Source organism: Brachyhypopomus gauderio, chromosome 17 (genome assembly GCF_052324685.1).
Source record: "Brachyhypopomus gauderio isolate BG-103 chromosome 17, BGAUD_0.2, whole genome shotgun sequence".
In the NCBI taxonomy this organism is placed as follows: domain Eukaryota; kingdom Metazoa; phylum Chordata; class Actinopteri; order Gymnotiformes; family Hypopomidae; genus Brachyhypopomus; species Brachyhypopomus gauderio.
The window spans coordinates 159,822-176,146 of NC_135227.1; the positions used below are offsets into that span (position 1 = coordinate 159,822).

Consider the following 16,325-nt stretch of genomic DNA (forward strand, 5'->3'; position numbering starts at 1 on the left):
AAAAAAAGAGTTTGAGAGTCTGATGGCAGTAGGGAAAAGAGTTCTTTAATCTGCTGGTTCTGCACTTCACCACTTCTGTAACAATTAGCTTGATGCTAATATTATATGGGAGATCCCTTTGGATTTAGATATCTGCTTATGTTACATGAGAAATCGCCTAGGAGTTAGCTTGATGCTAACGTTATATGCGAAATCCCATATAGATGCTAGCGAAAGTTAGCATTATCATGGCGGAGCTATTCTTTGCCAAGTTCAGACGTTTCAAAACACTGATAATTGTTTGTGATCTAAACAGCAGGCTAGAACTACTCATTATATATTGTGTTATTGACTGTGCTGGTTAGCTAAGAAATTATACAACACAATTTGCTTGATTCAAAGGATTCAAAGCTTTATTGTAACATGCACATCGCCTAGGAGTTAGCTTGATGCTAACGTTATATGCGAAATCCCATATAGATGCTAGCGGAAGTTAGCATCATAATGGCGGAGCTATTCGCTGCCAAGTTCAGACGTTTCAAAACACTGATAATTTTTTGTAATTTTACATGAGAAATCGCCTAGGAGTTAGCTTGCATAAACCAGACATGGGGAAGATGAATAAATGGTTTTTGAAGTGTTTCAGTCATTTATTTTAAATAAAATACTTAGAAGTCAATCTATGTGAATGGCATCCCAATTCCAAGTTATTTGGCACATGAAAATAAATTGGAAGTGGGATCCTATTCAAATAGATTGGAAGTGGGATTGGTAAGTACAAATCATCCCAATTGATTTGAATTGATTGGAATTGGGATGCAGTTTTTTCAGCCAAAATTTTTACTTTGTGCAAATTTAATCAAACTCACACAGTGAGTCAGGGGGACTCTGACGTGTGTGTGTGTGTGTGTGTGTGTGTGTGTGTGTGTGTGTGTGTGTGAGAGAGAGAGAGTGTGTGTGTGTGTGTGTGTGTGTGTGAGTGAGTGTGTATGTGTGTGTGAGTGAGTGTGTGTGCATGAGTGTGTATGTGTGTGTGTGTGTGTGTGAGTGAGTGTGTATGAGTGAGTGTGTATGTGTGTGTGTGTGTATTGGAAGAGGGATGGTAATCATGAATCATCCCAATTCCAATCTACTTGACACATGAAAATAGATTGGAAGTGGGATCCCATTCAAATAGATTGGAAGTGGGATCGGTAATCACAAAACATCCCACTTGCAATCTATTTGAATAGGCATCCCATAATAGTGGAAATAGATTGCAAGTGGGATCGGTAATCACAAAACATCCCACTAGCAATCTATTTGAATATACTGGCAATAGATTGGAAGTGGGAACGGTAATCACAAAACATCCCACTTGCAATCTATTTGAATAGGTATCCCATAATAGTAGAAATAGATTGGAAGTGGGAGAGAGAGAGTATGTGTGTGTGTGTGAAGAGAGCGAGAGAGTGTTTGTGTGTGTGAAGAGAGAGAGAGTGTTTGTGTGTGTGTGGAGAGAGAGAGTGTTTGTTTGTGTGTGAAGAGAGAGAGAGTGTGTGTGTGTGAAGAGAGAGTGTTTGTGTGTGTGTGTGAAGAGAGAGAGAGTGTGTTTGTGTTTGTGTGTGTCTGTTGAGAGAGAGAGAGAGTGTGTGTGTGTGTGTGTGTGTGTGTGTGTGTGTGTGTGTGTGTGTGTGTGCGTGAAGAGAGAGAGAGTGTTTGTGTGTATGTGTGGAGAGAGAGAGAGAGTGTGTGTGTGTGAAAAGAGAGAGAGTGGGATCGGTAATCACAAAACATCCCACTTGCAATCTATTTGAATAGGCGTCCCATAATAGTAGAAATAGATTGCAAGTGGGATGCGAAAGTGTTAACTAGAGTGTTCAACAAATCAATAAGTAAGCCTTCTCTCGATTATCTCTTGCAAGTAATATAGGATCCTGCATGAGAAACAGTGTGTGGTAAAAGAAAGTTCTGATTTCTCTGAGAAAAGTTCAGATTTTTTTTCATAAATTTGTGTGCAACATCTAGAGCGGTTGCAAGCTACAGTGCCAGTAATTTTCCAAATGATAATTTATCTCATGCATAATGAGCATATCTTTGATGGTTTTGTCTCATCTTGTGGAGGAATCTTGATGAGGCGTGTGGTCTCTGTATCATCCTGGAGAGTTCTCAAGTGCTCAGTATTAGCCACTTTTTTTTCTAGGATGGCAAAAGAGAGCCAAAAGGAATTCTTGTTGTCTGAACAGGTCAAACAAGCAAAATCATGTATGACTTCCTTATGAATTCTGTTCCCATACTTAAGGAATTTTTAAGTGCATAAGTCTTAATGACTGGTTAAGGATGTTTTTCAGGCCTTCATATTAAAAGTTGCGCTGTAAATAAGTGAGTCTGCAGGTATATGATGATTAGTATTTAGTATGTACACCAAACTTTTCAGACAACCAAAATATTTTGATACACGTTTTCTTCCGAAATATTTTATTCAAGCTATGATGAATGAAGCAACAGTTGCAAATGCAAATATAGCCGCAAGCGGCGATTGGCGGGTTCACACACGAATAGGCTTTTTGGCCTTAATAGGCATAAAGAAGCCCAAAAGGTCCTTTAGACCCAAAAGTTGAAAGAAAGCTGTTTCAGTGGAAAAAAATGCCACTGAAATTATTAGATCACAGAACTAAATCACATGCTGAGATCAGCTTTGTGGTGTGTTTGTGTGGTATTTCATGTGAGCAATAGTTTTTATTCAGTTCTGGAATTTGGCCACTAGATGGAGCCCAAGTACTACCATACTGATATCTCATTAATCTCAGAAATGAAATAGGACATTTTGGTGAAATAAAAGGTTTATTTCTGGTCAGGCAGTGCACTTTTTGTTATGAGATGTAACTGCAAAGTTATGGAGGCAGTTTTTACCTCCAGAGTCTACAGATTATGCTCATACCAATTTTGCCATAATTGGATAAAATTCCTAGGACTAGTTCGTAAAGAGCTGTTTTCAAACAATTGATGAATGTGACAAAACTATGCATTTTTAAATAGAACTTGTAATTGCAAAGTTGTCAGGTGTAGTGCAAGGAATCAAAAGAATCAAGTTTCATAATCCTAAGCGAAAATATGGAGGTGTTATGCATGGTTTTCACAAATGTTTCGAAACTGCACAGCGTAACAGAGTCTTGAGATATGCACAGTGGTGAGGTTTCATGTTGATTGGCCAATAGTAAGTCTGTCAAATGGCCAATTAATAAAAATTTAAATTAATTGGCTCATGGCGGCCATGTTTTTTTGAGTGATGATGTCATCATTGTGTGCCTTGATACCACTTGGGCCCCTGATGATGCATGTAAAGTTTTGGCTTGTTGTGTCTAATGGTTTCTGAGAAACAGTTTTTCCCATGTTTTTAGCGCCCCCTATTGGACAATCGTGGTCATCTTGGACCTGTGACCTCAAAGTCATGTGCCCTATTAGCTGATCAATTTTCATGAAGATTGGTCAAAGCATTGCTGAGATATAGCTGCTGAAGTAAATTTTGCCACACCTCAGAGCTATTGATTGACATGTGACAACCAGACTATATGCAAATCTCAAAATGTTTTTAAGCAGTCTTGATAATGAGATTCTTCTGAGTAGATTGGTTAGTTCCAACAATTAATAAAGTAACAGCAGGGGGAAGAGCCTTTTCTTGTAAGCCTCCCCCAGCTTTGGAATAATCTTCCAAAATGCGTCCCAGACTCTGACACAGTCTCAATCTTTAAGTCTAGGTTGAAAACCCACTTATTAAGTTTAGCGTTTGGTAACTAATAAGCCCCCTTAGATAAAGGTACAGATCCAGGGGTTCATAGGCGAAGGGTTTTATGGTAGACTGGAGCGCTGGTGCTGTCATCCTGTCACTGCACGTGGTCACTCAAGTTTGTTGACAGTGCAGTGGATGGATGCTAATGTCTCAGAATGCTCCCAAGTCTATGTTACCTTCTGGGTCTGCCTTTTTAAGCTAGGCTGTAGTAATTTAGTTTAATGAAGGAGTTGCTGCCACACTCCAGAAATGTTTATAATTTCATCTGTCACGTATATGTCCTTATACAGAGCTAATTTTCCCTGTTCTATCTTCTCCACATTGCTGCCTGCCTACTCGAGGCACACCGAGATGAGGAGAGACGAGCCTTTCCAAAGATCCATCCTGGGCCAGCCACCTCCTGCCTAACCAGATATGAGGGAGGATCAACCCACTGCCCTGAGTAACCAGTGTGGATGATGGATAGGACTAAACAGGAATTACATAAAGGACTCATGTATAACATTACCAACTATCAAGAAGTTTGGGACTGTACAGGAATTGCATAAAGAACTCATGTTTATAAATCCACACCAAGATGGACTTATACATGACAACACAAACATGCTCAATAAACTGAGACCAGATGAACAATGTTACAAAGAACAATTTTTATTTAAGAATAAAAGTTTTCTCAACTGTATGGGGACTAATCCTGTTTCTTCTTTGGCTTACTCTTTCTCCCACCTTAGAAAACATGGCACAGATGAGGCTGGGGTGCAGAGGAGGTATTATTATTACCCCTGAACCCCTGTACCGAGCAGGGGCGGCAAACCCCTAAACGCCGCCAAGGGAGGAAACCCTGCGACGGTTGGGACTGAGCCTCGGAGAGGCACACTGGGAGTAAGAGCAGCTGGGAGTCGTGCTCCACCCCTGGGCACCCTCTCAGAGCACACCCCAGCCTCCGCACCAGCTGCCTTAGCACCTGCGTAGCTGCTTTCTGGGTCCTGGTAGATCCCCCACTGGTATCTGGAGGGAGGTCTCCAGCCTTCTTGACCAGGGTATGTTATGACGTTATGATGTTATGGTATGTTAGACGGGCCGGGATTGCGTGCCGCTGTGCACCTTCTCTTTGTTGAGTGTGCATGTCTCCACCCTCAGAGGCAGAGGTGTGGGGGGGGGGGGGGGGGGGGGTTGCTCCATCTTCAGATCTTCCTCTTCTGAGCATTCCAACTTCCCCCCCCCCCTGAATAGAAGACATGGGGCTCCCCTCTCTTCACACCGCCATCCCCCAAATACTCCAACTCCACATGGGAGACATACACGTCCAAAGGGAGGAGTTAGCGGCTGTACCCGGGGCATTATTTTTTAAAAAGCTGTGGAATGGACCAATTTAAATTTTCATTTCATTCATTCATGAATGAAACCACAAACACCACTTGTCAAGCACACCTGTTTATAGTTTAATCACCTAAAGTGAACAGTGAACAGTTAGGTCTCATTTAATATTGCTATTTAAGTAATCAATATATTTTTTGTGTTTAGTTAACAATATATCGCAGAATACTGGACTTCAAACAGTCACTGACACTGAATCTCATGTTATTAAGAAGAATTGTCACAAGTGAATTCATTTTCATAATGCTGTAGTTTATTTGCACCATGTGTGTATTTTTGTGTTTATGTGCGTGTGTAGTTTGTCCAGGAATCTGCGGTGTGTCAGTTGTGCAGGAGATCACAGCAGTAGCAGAGCTGGAGGAGGAGCTCTAGTGTTGGGCAAGTGGCCGTCCTGCACCTACCATAGAGTGGAGTCATGATAGGGACTGAGTCAAAGTTATACACACACACCAAATTCAAATTAATCTCTTTATCACCTGTTCAACTCATTCAGCAGAGAGTTTGTGTGTATGTGTTTATCTTTGTGTGAGGTTTGCCTCACTATCACCCAGACAATCAGGTGATTATCCAGGAGCAGTTATTTCATTCTTACTCTTACCTTTATTCTCCTCACAGGCTGGATCTCTCTTCCTGTAGTTGATTTTCCGACCTTTCCCCCTTGACCCTCTCCTTGTTTTTCTTTTCTCAGTTGTAGCTATGAGGAAATTCAAAGAAGAAAAAGACTCTACACTCCTGGACCTTTTATCCCCCTGGAGCGAATATTATGGTAAAACATAATACCAGTATCATCCCAGTATTATGGGATGTGATGTATATGTGCTTGACTCACTGGGTGGTTGCATAGTGCTTATATTTGCCTGTTCGATGTCCTCAAAAGCCACAACCTCAGAACTCTTCAAAGATGCTTCTGCAAAAAAAAGAATTTATCAATAAACTCTAATTAAATATTACATGGTAATAACAGGTGAATGTTTTTCAGCTGAACTGTAAGTTTGAATGTTGTTGATATTAATAGCTATTGAACAGGTAGATGACAGCAAATTAGCAAATGTGTTATCAACATGGGATGAATGTCTTTTGCTGGGTTAGAGGCCAGCATCCACATACCAGAGTGAAGAAATTTTGTATGTGTATGTTTATCTTTGTGTGAGGTTTACCTCCTTGTTGTCCAGACAATCAGGTGCTTTCCCTGGAACAGTTATTTCATTTTTACTCTTACCTTTATTCTCCTAACAGACTGGATCTCTCTTCTTGTAGTTGATCTTTCCACCTTTCCCCCTTGACCCTCTCCTTGTTTTATTTATTTTCTCTTTTTTGTTATCAATTGTAGCTATGAGGAAATTCAAAGAAAAACACTTCTACAATATTTCGTCGATTTTTCCTTTTTCGACCGCAGATATGGAATAACCCGGCAGGTGAGGTAGCCTGTCCAGGTACAAGTTACGCGGGCGTTTTTTAGACCACCTTTTCAAGGTCCCTCCTCAAAACTGAGGTGAGCAGTGCGGTCCCTAAATAGGGCTGCTCAGTCACACAGGGGTCTGCCGAGAACAGCTGCCACTCAGCCCCAGCTGTGAGCGACCAATACCCTATGACGCTGACATGTAGGGCTCTGACTAGGAGCTCCCAGCCAATTCAAACCTGCCCCCGTCGCCAGACACCCCATCGCTGTCAGACTTCAACCAGATGTGGATCGGTAATATCACCATTGGTCAGAGGTGGATACCTGCGCCAGGAGATTTTTAAGTGCTGTAGGGGGTGCGCTATCTGCAGGAGGCTGCCGGGTCCTGTTTCTGTTCAGGTCCGCCTATTGCGCGCCACCAGCGCCTTACTTTTCTGTCAGGGTGTGCTCCCTTAGCCCTTGCCTGAAAAAAGGCTACCCACAAGGCAGTGGGGCTATTTGCCCATAGTTGGGGCAGTGGTTGATGGGTGCTAGGACGTGTCCACCCTGTGGTGGGCCTACACACCGCATCTCTGGGGCCCACTGCTGCTCCGAGATCCCCTGCAGTTTAGCCTGGGACCACGAGGACCCAGTTTACGTGTGTGGCCGCGAGGAGGCACTGCAGGAGTCTTGGCGTGGACAGGCTGTGTACTGGCAGAGGAGACTTACGCACTCAGCTCCTCGTTTTACCCCCGGTGAGGGGGCTAGCCAGCGGCAGTAGCTGAAAGGAGAAAGTTGCGAGCAGAAAGAGACATGCACTAACTACAAGAACTTTTACACTACTGCACTAGACGCCTCACACACACCCTGTGCACAAACGCGCACACACACACACACATACACACACACAGAGGCGGTCTTTGCATAGAGGCATTGGTAGGCAATTGCCTTGGGCCCCTCCCACTGCAGCCCACTGTAGGGCCCCCCTGACTAGCTAACTTATTTCTCGCATATTAATGTTGATTGGCCCCCTAGCTAAATTCACCTTGAGCCCCCAAATTGCTAAGTCCGCCACTGCACACACATACACACACACACCCATACACACACCAACACAAAACACACACGCACACTTACCCTGATCCCCCTACCATGGGGGAGGGGTCTCCTCCAATTCAGGAGAACCCCCCACGTTCCTGGTCAGGGCCTCCCTCGGGAGCTACGCCCTGTGTGTTGGGGGGGACAGGCTGTGGTCCCGTGCCATGGACCACAGCCGGTCCCCCCCAACACACATTTAAGGGGAGGAGCATGCGTGAAATTACATTTAACATAACAAATCACAAACACGCTAGGACAAAACACACACGCAAAGACTAGACACAAAAAAATAACGAACAAATACAAATAACGAACAGATGGGACCCACAAATGCGCGCTCTACGTACATACAAAATAGTGACGCGCCGCTCATGTTCGCAGTCGCTCCCCACATGAAACACAAGACAACACGGGGAGCGAGGCGACAGTGACGAGCGGTATCAGCGTCACACACAAACCATTTAACATTTAACATAACGAGCACGCACACTGATCCACACGTCCCGTTCATACGTACACACTTTAAACACCCACACAACATGAAGAATTTTCCCAGGGAAGACAGCCCTGGTCCTCGCCGTGCCACACACACAACACATAAGCACGGCGGAACTCTTCACACAAACATCACACAGAGAAACACTTACCACGAGACATGACCACGAACAAACGACCCTCAGGTGAGACGGATCGCGGGCTCCGCCCACCTGAGGGACGAACACCACAACAACAACAACGACAACTGCCGCTGTGGACGGATGCGACCGGTAGGGGGCCCCCGTACGGAGACAGGCCCCCCACCCCCACCAAGCCACACTCCCCTCCACTAGGTGTGTGGCACACAGCGGCAGCACACAAAACATGAAGGGGCAGGAAGGCAGGGACAAGGCAGGGACACACCCCCTGCAGTCCAGCAGCTGAAACACAGAACACAAAACATACATTAGCTCACCTACCTGGGCGGGACCCTGGACCGACTGGGCCGTCAACAACACAAAACCACGCCCCAGTCGGTCACAGGGCCCTCACGCCCTAACCGGCATTTGGCCGCTTAGCCCCACAGGTGTGAGGACGAGGAGCTACGGCTCCTTATTCGTCCGTGGTGTACGTATGTGCAGGTTACCTCCCTGGGGTGTGGCTACGTCCCCTCCTGGACCTACCTCCTCCCGGAGCTGACCCCTGCCTTCTGCTAGGGGTCACCCCAGCCTCCTGGGGAGTCAGCCCCAGCCGGGGCCTCCCATCACGAGGTGGACTCCTCCACCCAACCATGGAGCGCCAGAGACCGAGGCCCAAAGCACCCCCATCGCGGGCTGGGGTACAGCCCCAAGGGCCTCCTGGTCACCCCGGGCAGGAGGGAGGATCTGCATCTTCAGCAGGAGCTCTTCAGACCAGAGCCCCATGGTCACCAAACAGCCGGGGGCCCCAGCCCTATAGGGAGGGGCTCTTTAAGACCAGGCTCCGGTCACCCTACAACATAAAGGGGCTCCTGCCAGGTAGAAACCCCAACAAGGTCCAGGAAAACCACGATCCGCCGCCAGGGAGAAGACCTGCACATAAAAAACACACACATACACACACACCCATACACACACCAACACAAAACACACATGCGCACTTACCCTGATCCCCCTACCATGGGGGAGGGGTCTCCTCCAATTCAGGAGAACCCCCCACGTTCCTGGTCAGGGCCTCCCTCGGGAGCTACACCCTCCGTGCCACACTCCGTGGCACGGGACCACAGCCGGTCCCCCCCAACACACATTTAAGGGGAGGAGCATGCGTGGAATTACATTTAACATAACCACAAACACGCTAGGACAAAACACACACGCAAAGACTAGACACAAAAAAACGGTACAAATAACGAACAGACGGGACCCACAAATGCGCGCTCTACGTACATACAAAATAGTGACGCGCCGCTCATGTTCGCAGTCGCTCCCCACATGAAACACAAGACAACACGGGGAGCGAAGCAACAGTGACGAGCGGTATCAGCGTCACACACAAAACATTTAACATTTAACATAACGAGCACGCACACTGATCCACACGTCCCGTTCATACGTACACACTTTAAACACCCACACAATATGAAGAGTTTTCCCAGGGAAGACAGCCCTGGTCCTCGCCGTGCCACACACACAACACATAAGCACGGCGGAACTCTTCACACAAACATCACACAGAGAAACACTTACCACGAGACATGACCACGAACAAACGACCCTCAGGTGAGACGGATCGCGGGCTCCGCCCACCTGAGGGACAAACACCACAACAACGACAACTGCCGCTGTGGACGGATGCGACCGGTAGGGGGCCGCCGTACGGTGACAGACCCCCCCCCACCAAGCCACACTCCCCTCCACTAGGTGTGTGGCACACAGCGGCAGCACACAAAACATGAAGGGGCAGGAAGGCAGGGACAAGGCCAGGGACACACCCCCTGCAGTCCAGCAGCTGAAACACAGAACACAAAACATACATTAGCTCACCCTCAGGTGAGACGGATCGCGGGCTCCGCCCACCTCAGGGACAAACACCACAACAACAACGACAACTGCCACTGTGGACGGAGGCGACCGTTAGGGGGCCGGCGTACCGTGACAAATACAGAATATCTAATTGTAAAATATGAAGTTAATGATTATAGAAATGTAGAAGTAATAGTAAATATTATAGTAAGTGTAATATAATAATAATAATAATAATGATGTTAGTGTCTTGGCCTTTTCTTCTTAGGCTGTCGTGGCATGGGTTCTCCACCGATGTCCACTTCAACTGCCGAAGAACTGCAGGGGCTGGGCTGGCTCTGGCTCGGCCGCGCTGTCTTTCCCCGGCCCGATCCAGGGCCCGTCTTCGGGACGCTGCTGCTGTTGCTGCTGCCAGGCTTTGAGCCTTCACGGGAGAGTTATTCTGCAAAGTGAACAGCGGTCAGTTATGGGAAATCTGAATATCAGGAACAGAAAGTAAGAGTTTAACAGTGTAAACAAACAAAACACAGCCCTCTCAATTATACTAGTGAACAATAACAACCAGTTCCCAGTCAGATTTCCTGGCATGGTGCAGTGGTGTGGTGATACCTTCCCCATGTGAGGAGGAAGCTGTGAACCGATGAAGGAGGTGGAGGTGAACTGAGGCCCGTTCACCTTGGCCGTGGTGACCGGGCGAGGGGAGCAATGACCGGGACCATGGGTCACAGAGTTACAGTCTCCGTTTAAGATCTGTTGACCTAAACATGATGGATTGGGGGGGGAATAAAAGTGTATAAAATGCCTTTCTAAATATTCCACTATTCAAAAATCTGGAGCTGGTTTAAACATTAGGTTGAACTTACCGGATGTAGAACAGTAAGTACGCTTGTTGGTTCAGCACTGATCGTATGGGAGAGACGGCGAGGGGGTCGTTAGTGACGGGGCGAGTGCAAGGAGACCTGGTCACAACATAAAACTGGGAGGGGGGAAAAAAGGTGTTAGTGGCTCATGCAGGAGGACGCGCTTTTGGGGGGGGTTTGAACAGTTACCAGAGTGCCAGAGTGCCGTGTATCTCCAAGCGGCTCAAGTTTAGGAAGTCTAGAAACTTTGGGAGTTGCCCATCCAATTACAAACAGAAGTAAAATGACGCTTTTGTAAAAACTCCACCAAAACACAAAAGGCATGTTATTGAAAATCTGAGGTCAGATTAGGGATTCTTTGGAGTAGACTTCCATGTTGGTTTCACCGTAGTTATAAGGTAACATATTGTTTTCTACAAGCACAATTGGAATTATAAATGCTACAAAAAATAAATTACACATTGTGTAAAACAAAAAAACAGTGAAGTCCAGTGAGTGTCACGTGTTTCAGTGCTGCTTAAGTAAGTTTGGCTAGAACTCTCACCTGGTGAAGGTGGTGGAGTGGGGCTCTAGGTGGAGTCCTCAACCCTCAGAGGTTCAACCCTGTTGTTTCTCCACCTCAGACGCAGTTTCCTGCTCTTCTTTTGGGCTTGGTCTGCTGGCCCTGAGGAGGAGATAAAGCCTTTTAGCAGCCTAGATTAGGCAGCCAACGATCTGTTTCCCAGGGTGTCTCAGTTCTGCTGACTGTTTGTTGACCCTAATTAAATAGCAATTGTAGTTTTTATTAAAGCTGTCATTTTAAGTGTTAATTCAGGTTAGTTATCTAAAGCAAGGCTATCAAGTTCTACTGGTAGAAGCCCGCAGCTCTGTATAATTTAGTGCGCGACATGTTTTAACATTAGTGATTAATTTAATCAGCGAATCAAGTGTTCGCTGAGGTGAGTCAGGTGTGTTAAGAGGGGAAAATGCTGAGGGATGTATTGCAGATCAGAACAGACTAGAGCGTGGGCCTAGGGGACTAGAGCATGGGCCTAGGGGACTAGAGCGTGGGCGTAGGGGACTAGAGGGTGGGCCTAGGGGACTAGAGTGTGGGCCTAGGGGACTAGAGTGTGGGCCTAGGGGACTAGAGCATGGGCCTAGGGGACTAGAGCGTGGGCCTAGGGGACTAGAGTGTGGGCCTAGGGGACTAGAGGGTGGGCCTAGGGGACTAGAGCGTGGGCGTAGGGGACTAGAGTGTGGGCCTAGGGGACTAGAGTGTGGGCCTAGGATACTGGTACTACCAAGATGAAGGAGATAAGTAATCCCACACCCAACAGACACCCTTCCACAACAGCAAAAAGAGTAATCACTTTAAAACAACTTAATACATTTTATTTGGATCATATGAAACATTCTGACCTGATTTGGTGCTCTCAACATCCTCCTTCGGTTTGCTCCTGCAATTCAGAGCGCCGCCCTGCAGGGCGTCCTCTCCCTTTCCCGTCTCCTTATTGTCCTCCTGAAATAATTTACTAAATTAACTGAAGTTTGAACAGTGGTCTGATTAAGAGGAACATTGAGGCACATTAAACACCTCATTGGCTGGGAGGGAAACCTGCCTCATGAACAACATTGTAAATTGGCTGGAACGGGTTGGGCATGTTGGCACCCTCCTCCTCCTCCTTCTTCTCCTTCACTCGCCTCTCTTCCTGCTCCGCCTCCTCACGCTCTTTCCTGTCCCTACAGGAAGAGTAAACCCTTCAAAATATATATTTCACCAGAACCAAAACAGTACTGTCTCTCACACACACGGTTTCCTGACCTCTCCTCCCGTATTTGCCGCACTCGTTCCGCTCGCTCCTTCCTGTCTTGCTCCTCCCAGGCCCGCTGCTTGGCCGTGTCCCTCCGCACGCGCTCGGCGATCGCCTCGTAGTCCTCGGCGATGTTGCTCAGGAGCCATTTCAGGCCTCTCCTGATGGACTTGTCCACCGTCCGGCCGTAGCCCAACACCGCCGAGCACGGCTCCTGGTGAGGTCAGCACAAGTTCAGCCTCGTCTCGTTGGCTTGTTTTCTACAGCTGGATTTCACTCATCAAATGGCAGCCTTGCTGTTAGCTAGCAGAGTGCTGCCAAAGTCTGCAGTAAGCTAGCAACCCCCCCACCCCACAGGAAAACCTTGTAGGCTGCCAAGTTTCTCACTGCTGTGAGGATGCTCACTGAATAAATACTCACAAGCTGACAGCGACATTTATGCTCATTGACCAGCTTCTCCAATGACAGGCTCTCAATGATTTCGCCTTCAAGCAATGCTCCGTCCCGGTCCTGCTTATTGGCCAGTCTAAGGGGAGGGGGAGGGGGGTTAGAGTGAGCTGTATGTGTACGCCACCAAGTGAAAGCTGTCACAAACACATGACTCAAGGTCTGCACTTCAGAGCACTGAAGAGGTGTGTGTGTGTGTGTGCGTGTATGTGCCTAACACGGACAAAACACAAACAACACTGGACAACCAATACATCCTCATGGTGTCTGCCGTCTGCGATGTTGTGTCTCGTGATGTCTGTTACCACAATATCACGTTGGAGAAACATCTATGACAGGAGATGTCATGTGGATGATCTAAGGTCTGTGCTTCTCACAGTGACGTTGTAGGAACTATGGTGTTGAAGTGCAGGGGTGCTCTGAAGGCTGCGAGGAGGTGCGGGAAACGAGACGTGCGTGAGACGCGTGTGAGACGTAACGAGAGACGTGCCACTCACACTAGCACGGGCTTGCCGGCGATGCGAGGGTGTCGGAGGACCTCGGCCAGGGTGGCTCTGGTCTCATGGATCCGCTGGATGTCGCTGGAGTCCACCACGAACACCACGCCATGCGACTCTGAGTAGTAGTTCTCCCAGATGCCGCGGATGCGCGTCCCGCCGCCAAGGTCGAAGATGGTCACCTGGAACTTGCCTTGTTTCAGGTCCACCTTGGAGAAGCCCACCGTGGGGGCCACATTGACTGGGTTCTCTGAGGGAGAGACATGCGTTACTGTGAGACTACGGTGCGCTTAGCGACCCGCAGTAGCTTTAACCTTGGAGCGAGCTGAACTTGAAGAAAAGATAGACTTTGAAAAAGAAGAGAATAATAAGTAAATAAAAGCAAGAAATAGCAGCTACAAATGACAAACCAGTATATTAATCACGATATGCTGTATGAAAGGGTGGGTATAAAACACTATGGCATCTGCACCTTGGCATTAGGAGTTTAAGGTGATGGATGAATGGCATACCACACACACTCACACTTACACACACTCACACACACTCACACACTCACACACACTCACACACACTCACACACACACACACACACACACTCACACACACTCACACACACCAAGTGTAGCCTCACCTCCCTGAATGCCCCGCACGGCTGCAGTCTTGCCAGCATTGTCCAGGCCCACCATCAACAACGTCACCTTCCTGTGAGCACACACAAACACAACGCTAGCACGGGGCTCTTGATAGTGGTCCGCCTGTGCCCTACCTCCTTCCATCGATAGCACGCACAGACAATGACTCAGGCTGCGTGTGGGCACTGCCCCGTGAAATGTTCTGGCCCAGGACTGTCACACTATTCTGGGATTAGCTGGGGATTTGCACTTTAGTCCTGAAGGATTAGTGGCCAGGTTGTTGGAGGGCAGTGTTAGTGTTTAGCATTCGGTGACACTAAATTAGCAGTAGGCAGCAAGCTTTATCACTGATTTTGGAGTACTCTTTACGTTGGGGTTGTGGTTTGAGCTGTATACTCAATCAAGGGAAAGACTCTGGGTCTTCCACCTCTTAGGGTATAGCTGCAACTGGGATTAACTAATATTTAATATTTAACTAATATTAACTAATATTTTACCCAATTCACTCTCACCATAAAACAACTTACACCAGGAAACAGTAGAACATTGGCCAATAGTGAGAGTGCACCAGTTTTGGAAAGATCTTTACTATGAAATTCAAAGTTTTCCATGCCAAGAAAGTTCACCAAGTTCACTGCACAGCTAGTGAAAGGTAAGAAATAATCTGTACCCCCAACAGAGGGAGCTTTGTGTTTAGTATGTGTGCACACTGTGTTTTTGGTCATTTCTCCAACAAACAGGGCTGAAGCAGAGAGATGTTATGAAGAACAGAGGTGCTCTGTTAGTGTTCACAAACCAACTTAAACTGCTTCCAAGGTGGAGGCCATGTTTCCAACATTGAAAGAGAAAGACACACTCACTATACCACATATCATGTCTATAGTGTAGCCTACACACTCACTATACCACATATCATGTCTATAGTGTAGCCTACACACTCACTATACCACATATCATGTCTATAGTGTAGCCTACACACTCACTATACCACATATCATGTCTATAGTGTAGCCTACACACTCACTATACCACATATCATGTCTATAGTGTAGCCTACACACTCACTATACCACATATCATGTCTATAGTGTAGCCTACACACTCACTATACCACATATCATGTCTATAGTGTAGCCTACACACTCACTATACCACATATCATGTCTATAGTGTAGCCTACACACTCACTATATCACATATCATGTCTATAGTGTCGCCTACATAAGAAGAATTTTCTCTGAACTTGGTATTAGTTCTCAGTAATCAGACAGATTTTCTTCAGAACAAAATGGTCTCTCGAAAACACTGTCAAGTCTAACTTAGTGATGGTAATCTAGATTTAAAATGATATTGCAATAAATGTCAATACATCACAATTTGTTCTCAAACACCTTAATGACTGAGGGTTAACCGTATATAAACCTTAAAGAACAGTTGAAGGAGTTGATGAGGTGGAACCCACAACACACCTCATATAGTACAGATCAGTACAGAAATGTACAGACCACATTTACAAACACATGTATGCCATTGTATATACAATACTTTGTCTAAATACATAGTACTATTAAGAAAAACAGATTTAAGCTCATCTACGCGGCAATTACGTGGTCGTGCGGATTAAAAGTTAAAGTACAATTCAGACATCAGCGATGTATGGACAGTATAATCAAAATACACTGACTTACTTTGCAGGCTTACGCCACCTCTTCAACCAGCTGCAGCAGCTCGCCATCACACTGAACTTTATAATTCAGCGTTCACCCTGAAAGCCTAAATGGTCACCAAAACACGATCACACACTGGTCTTAATAACCAGTCCAACTAAATACAATTTAAACACAGATATAAAATCAAGAAATAAAGCTGTATGTATTAAACTTTGTCGATCCACGATTGTTAAAGGTAGCGCTAGCTAACTTTAGAATCCAAACAAGACGCTTTGGTTGCTGTTTACGCAGCGTTCTCTGGCTGCTATGGCTGCATGTGATTTCATACGTTCTGTCCCGCTGGCACAA

The 16,325-nt window shown here is 46.4% G+C and overlaps 1 protein-coding gene across 1 annotated transcript; it reads right to left on the reverse strand.

The window, feature by feature from the left end:
- Nucleotides 1-5,356: 5,356 nt before the first annotated feature.
- LOC143480734 (ADP-ribosylation factor-like protein 13B) lies at nt 5,357-16,325 on the reverse strand. Its single transcript, XM_076978557.1, has 13 exons — nt 15,996-16,325; nt 14,307-14,377; nt 13,673-13,922; nt 13,149-13,254; nt 12,740-12,942; nt 12,537-12,657; nt 12,337-12,436; nt 11,483-11,602; nt 10,942-11,054; nt 10,688-10,836; nt 5,955-10,520; nt 5,724-5,819; nt 5,357-5,522 (listed from the first exon to the last, which is right to left on the reverse strand). Exons 1-8 carry the CDS (start codon nt 16,040-16,042, stop codon nt 11,508-11,510), a joined length of 993 nt encoding a protein of 330 aa, XP_076834672.1. The 5' UTR covers nt 16,043-16,325; the 3' UTR covers nt 5,357-5,522; nt 5,724-5,819; nt 5,955-10,520; nt 10,688-10,836; nt 10,942-11,054; nt 11,483-11,507.

Coding starts and splice junctions, on each gene's coding strand:
- LOC143480734 (XM_076978557.1), bottom strand. CDS start 16,042: ATGGCGAGCTGCTGCAGCTGGTTGAAGAGGTGGCGTAAGCCTGCAAA. Junction 14,378..15,995: donor AGGTGGCGTAAGCCTGCAAA/GTAAGTCAGTGT, acceptor GTGTGCTCACAG/GAAGGTGACGTTGTTGATGG. Junction 12,943..13,148: donor ATAAATGTCGCTGTCAGCTT/GTGAGTATTTAT, acceptor TGACCTCACCAG/GAGCCGTGCTCGGCGGTGTT.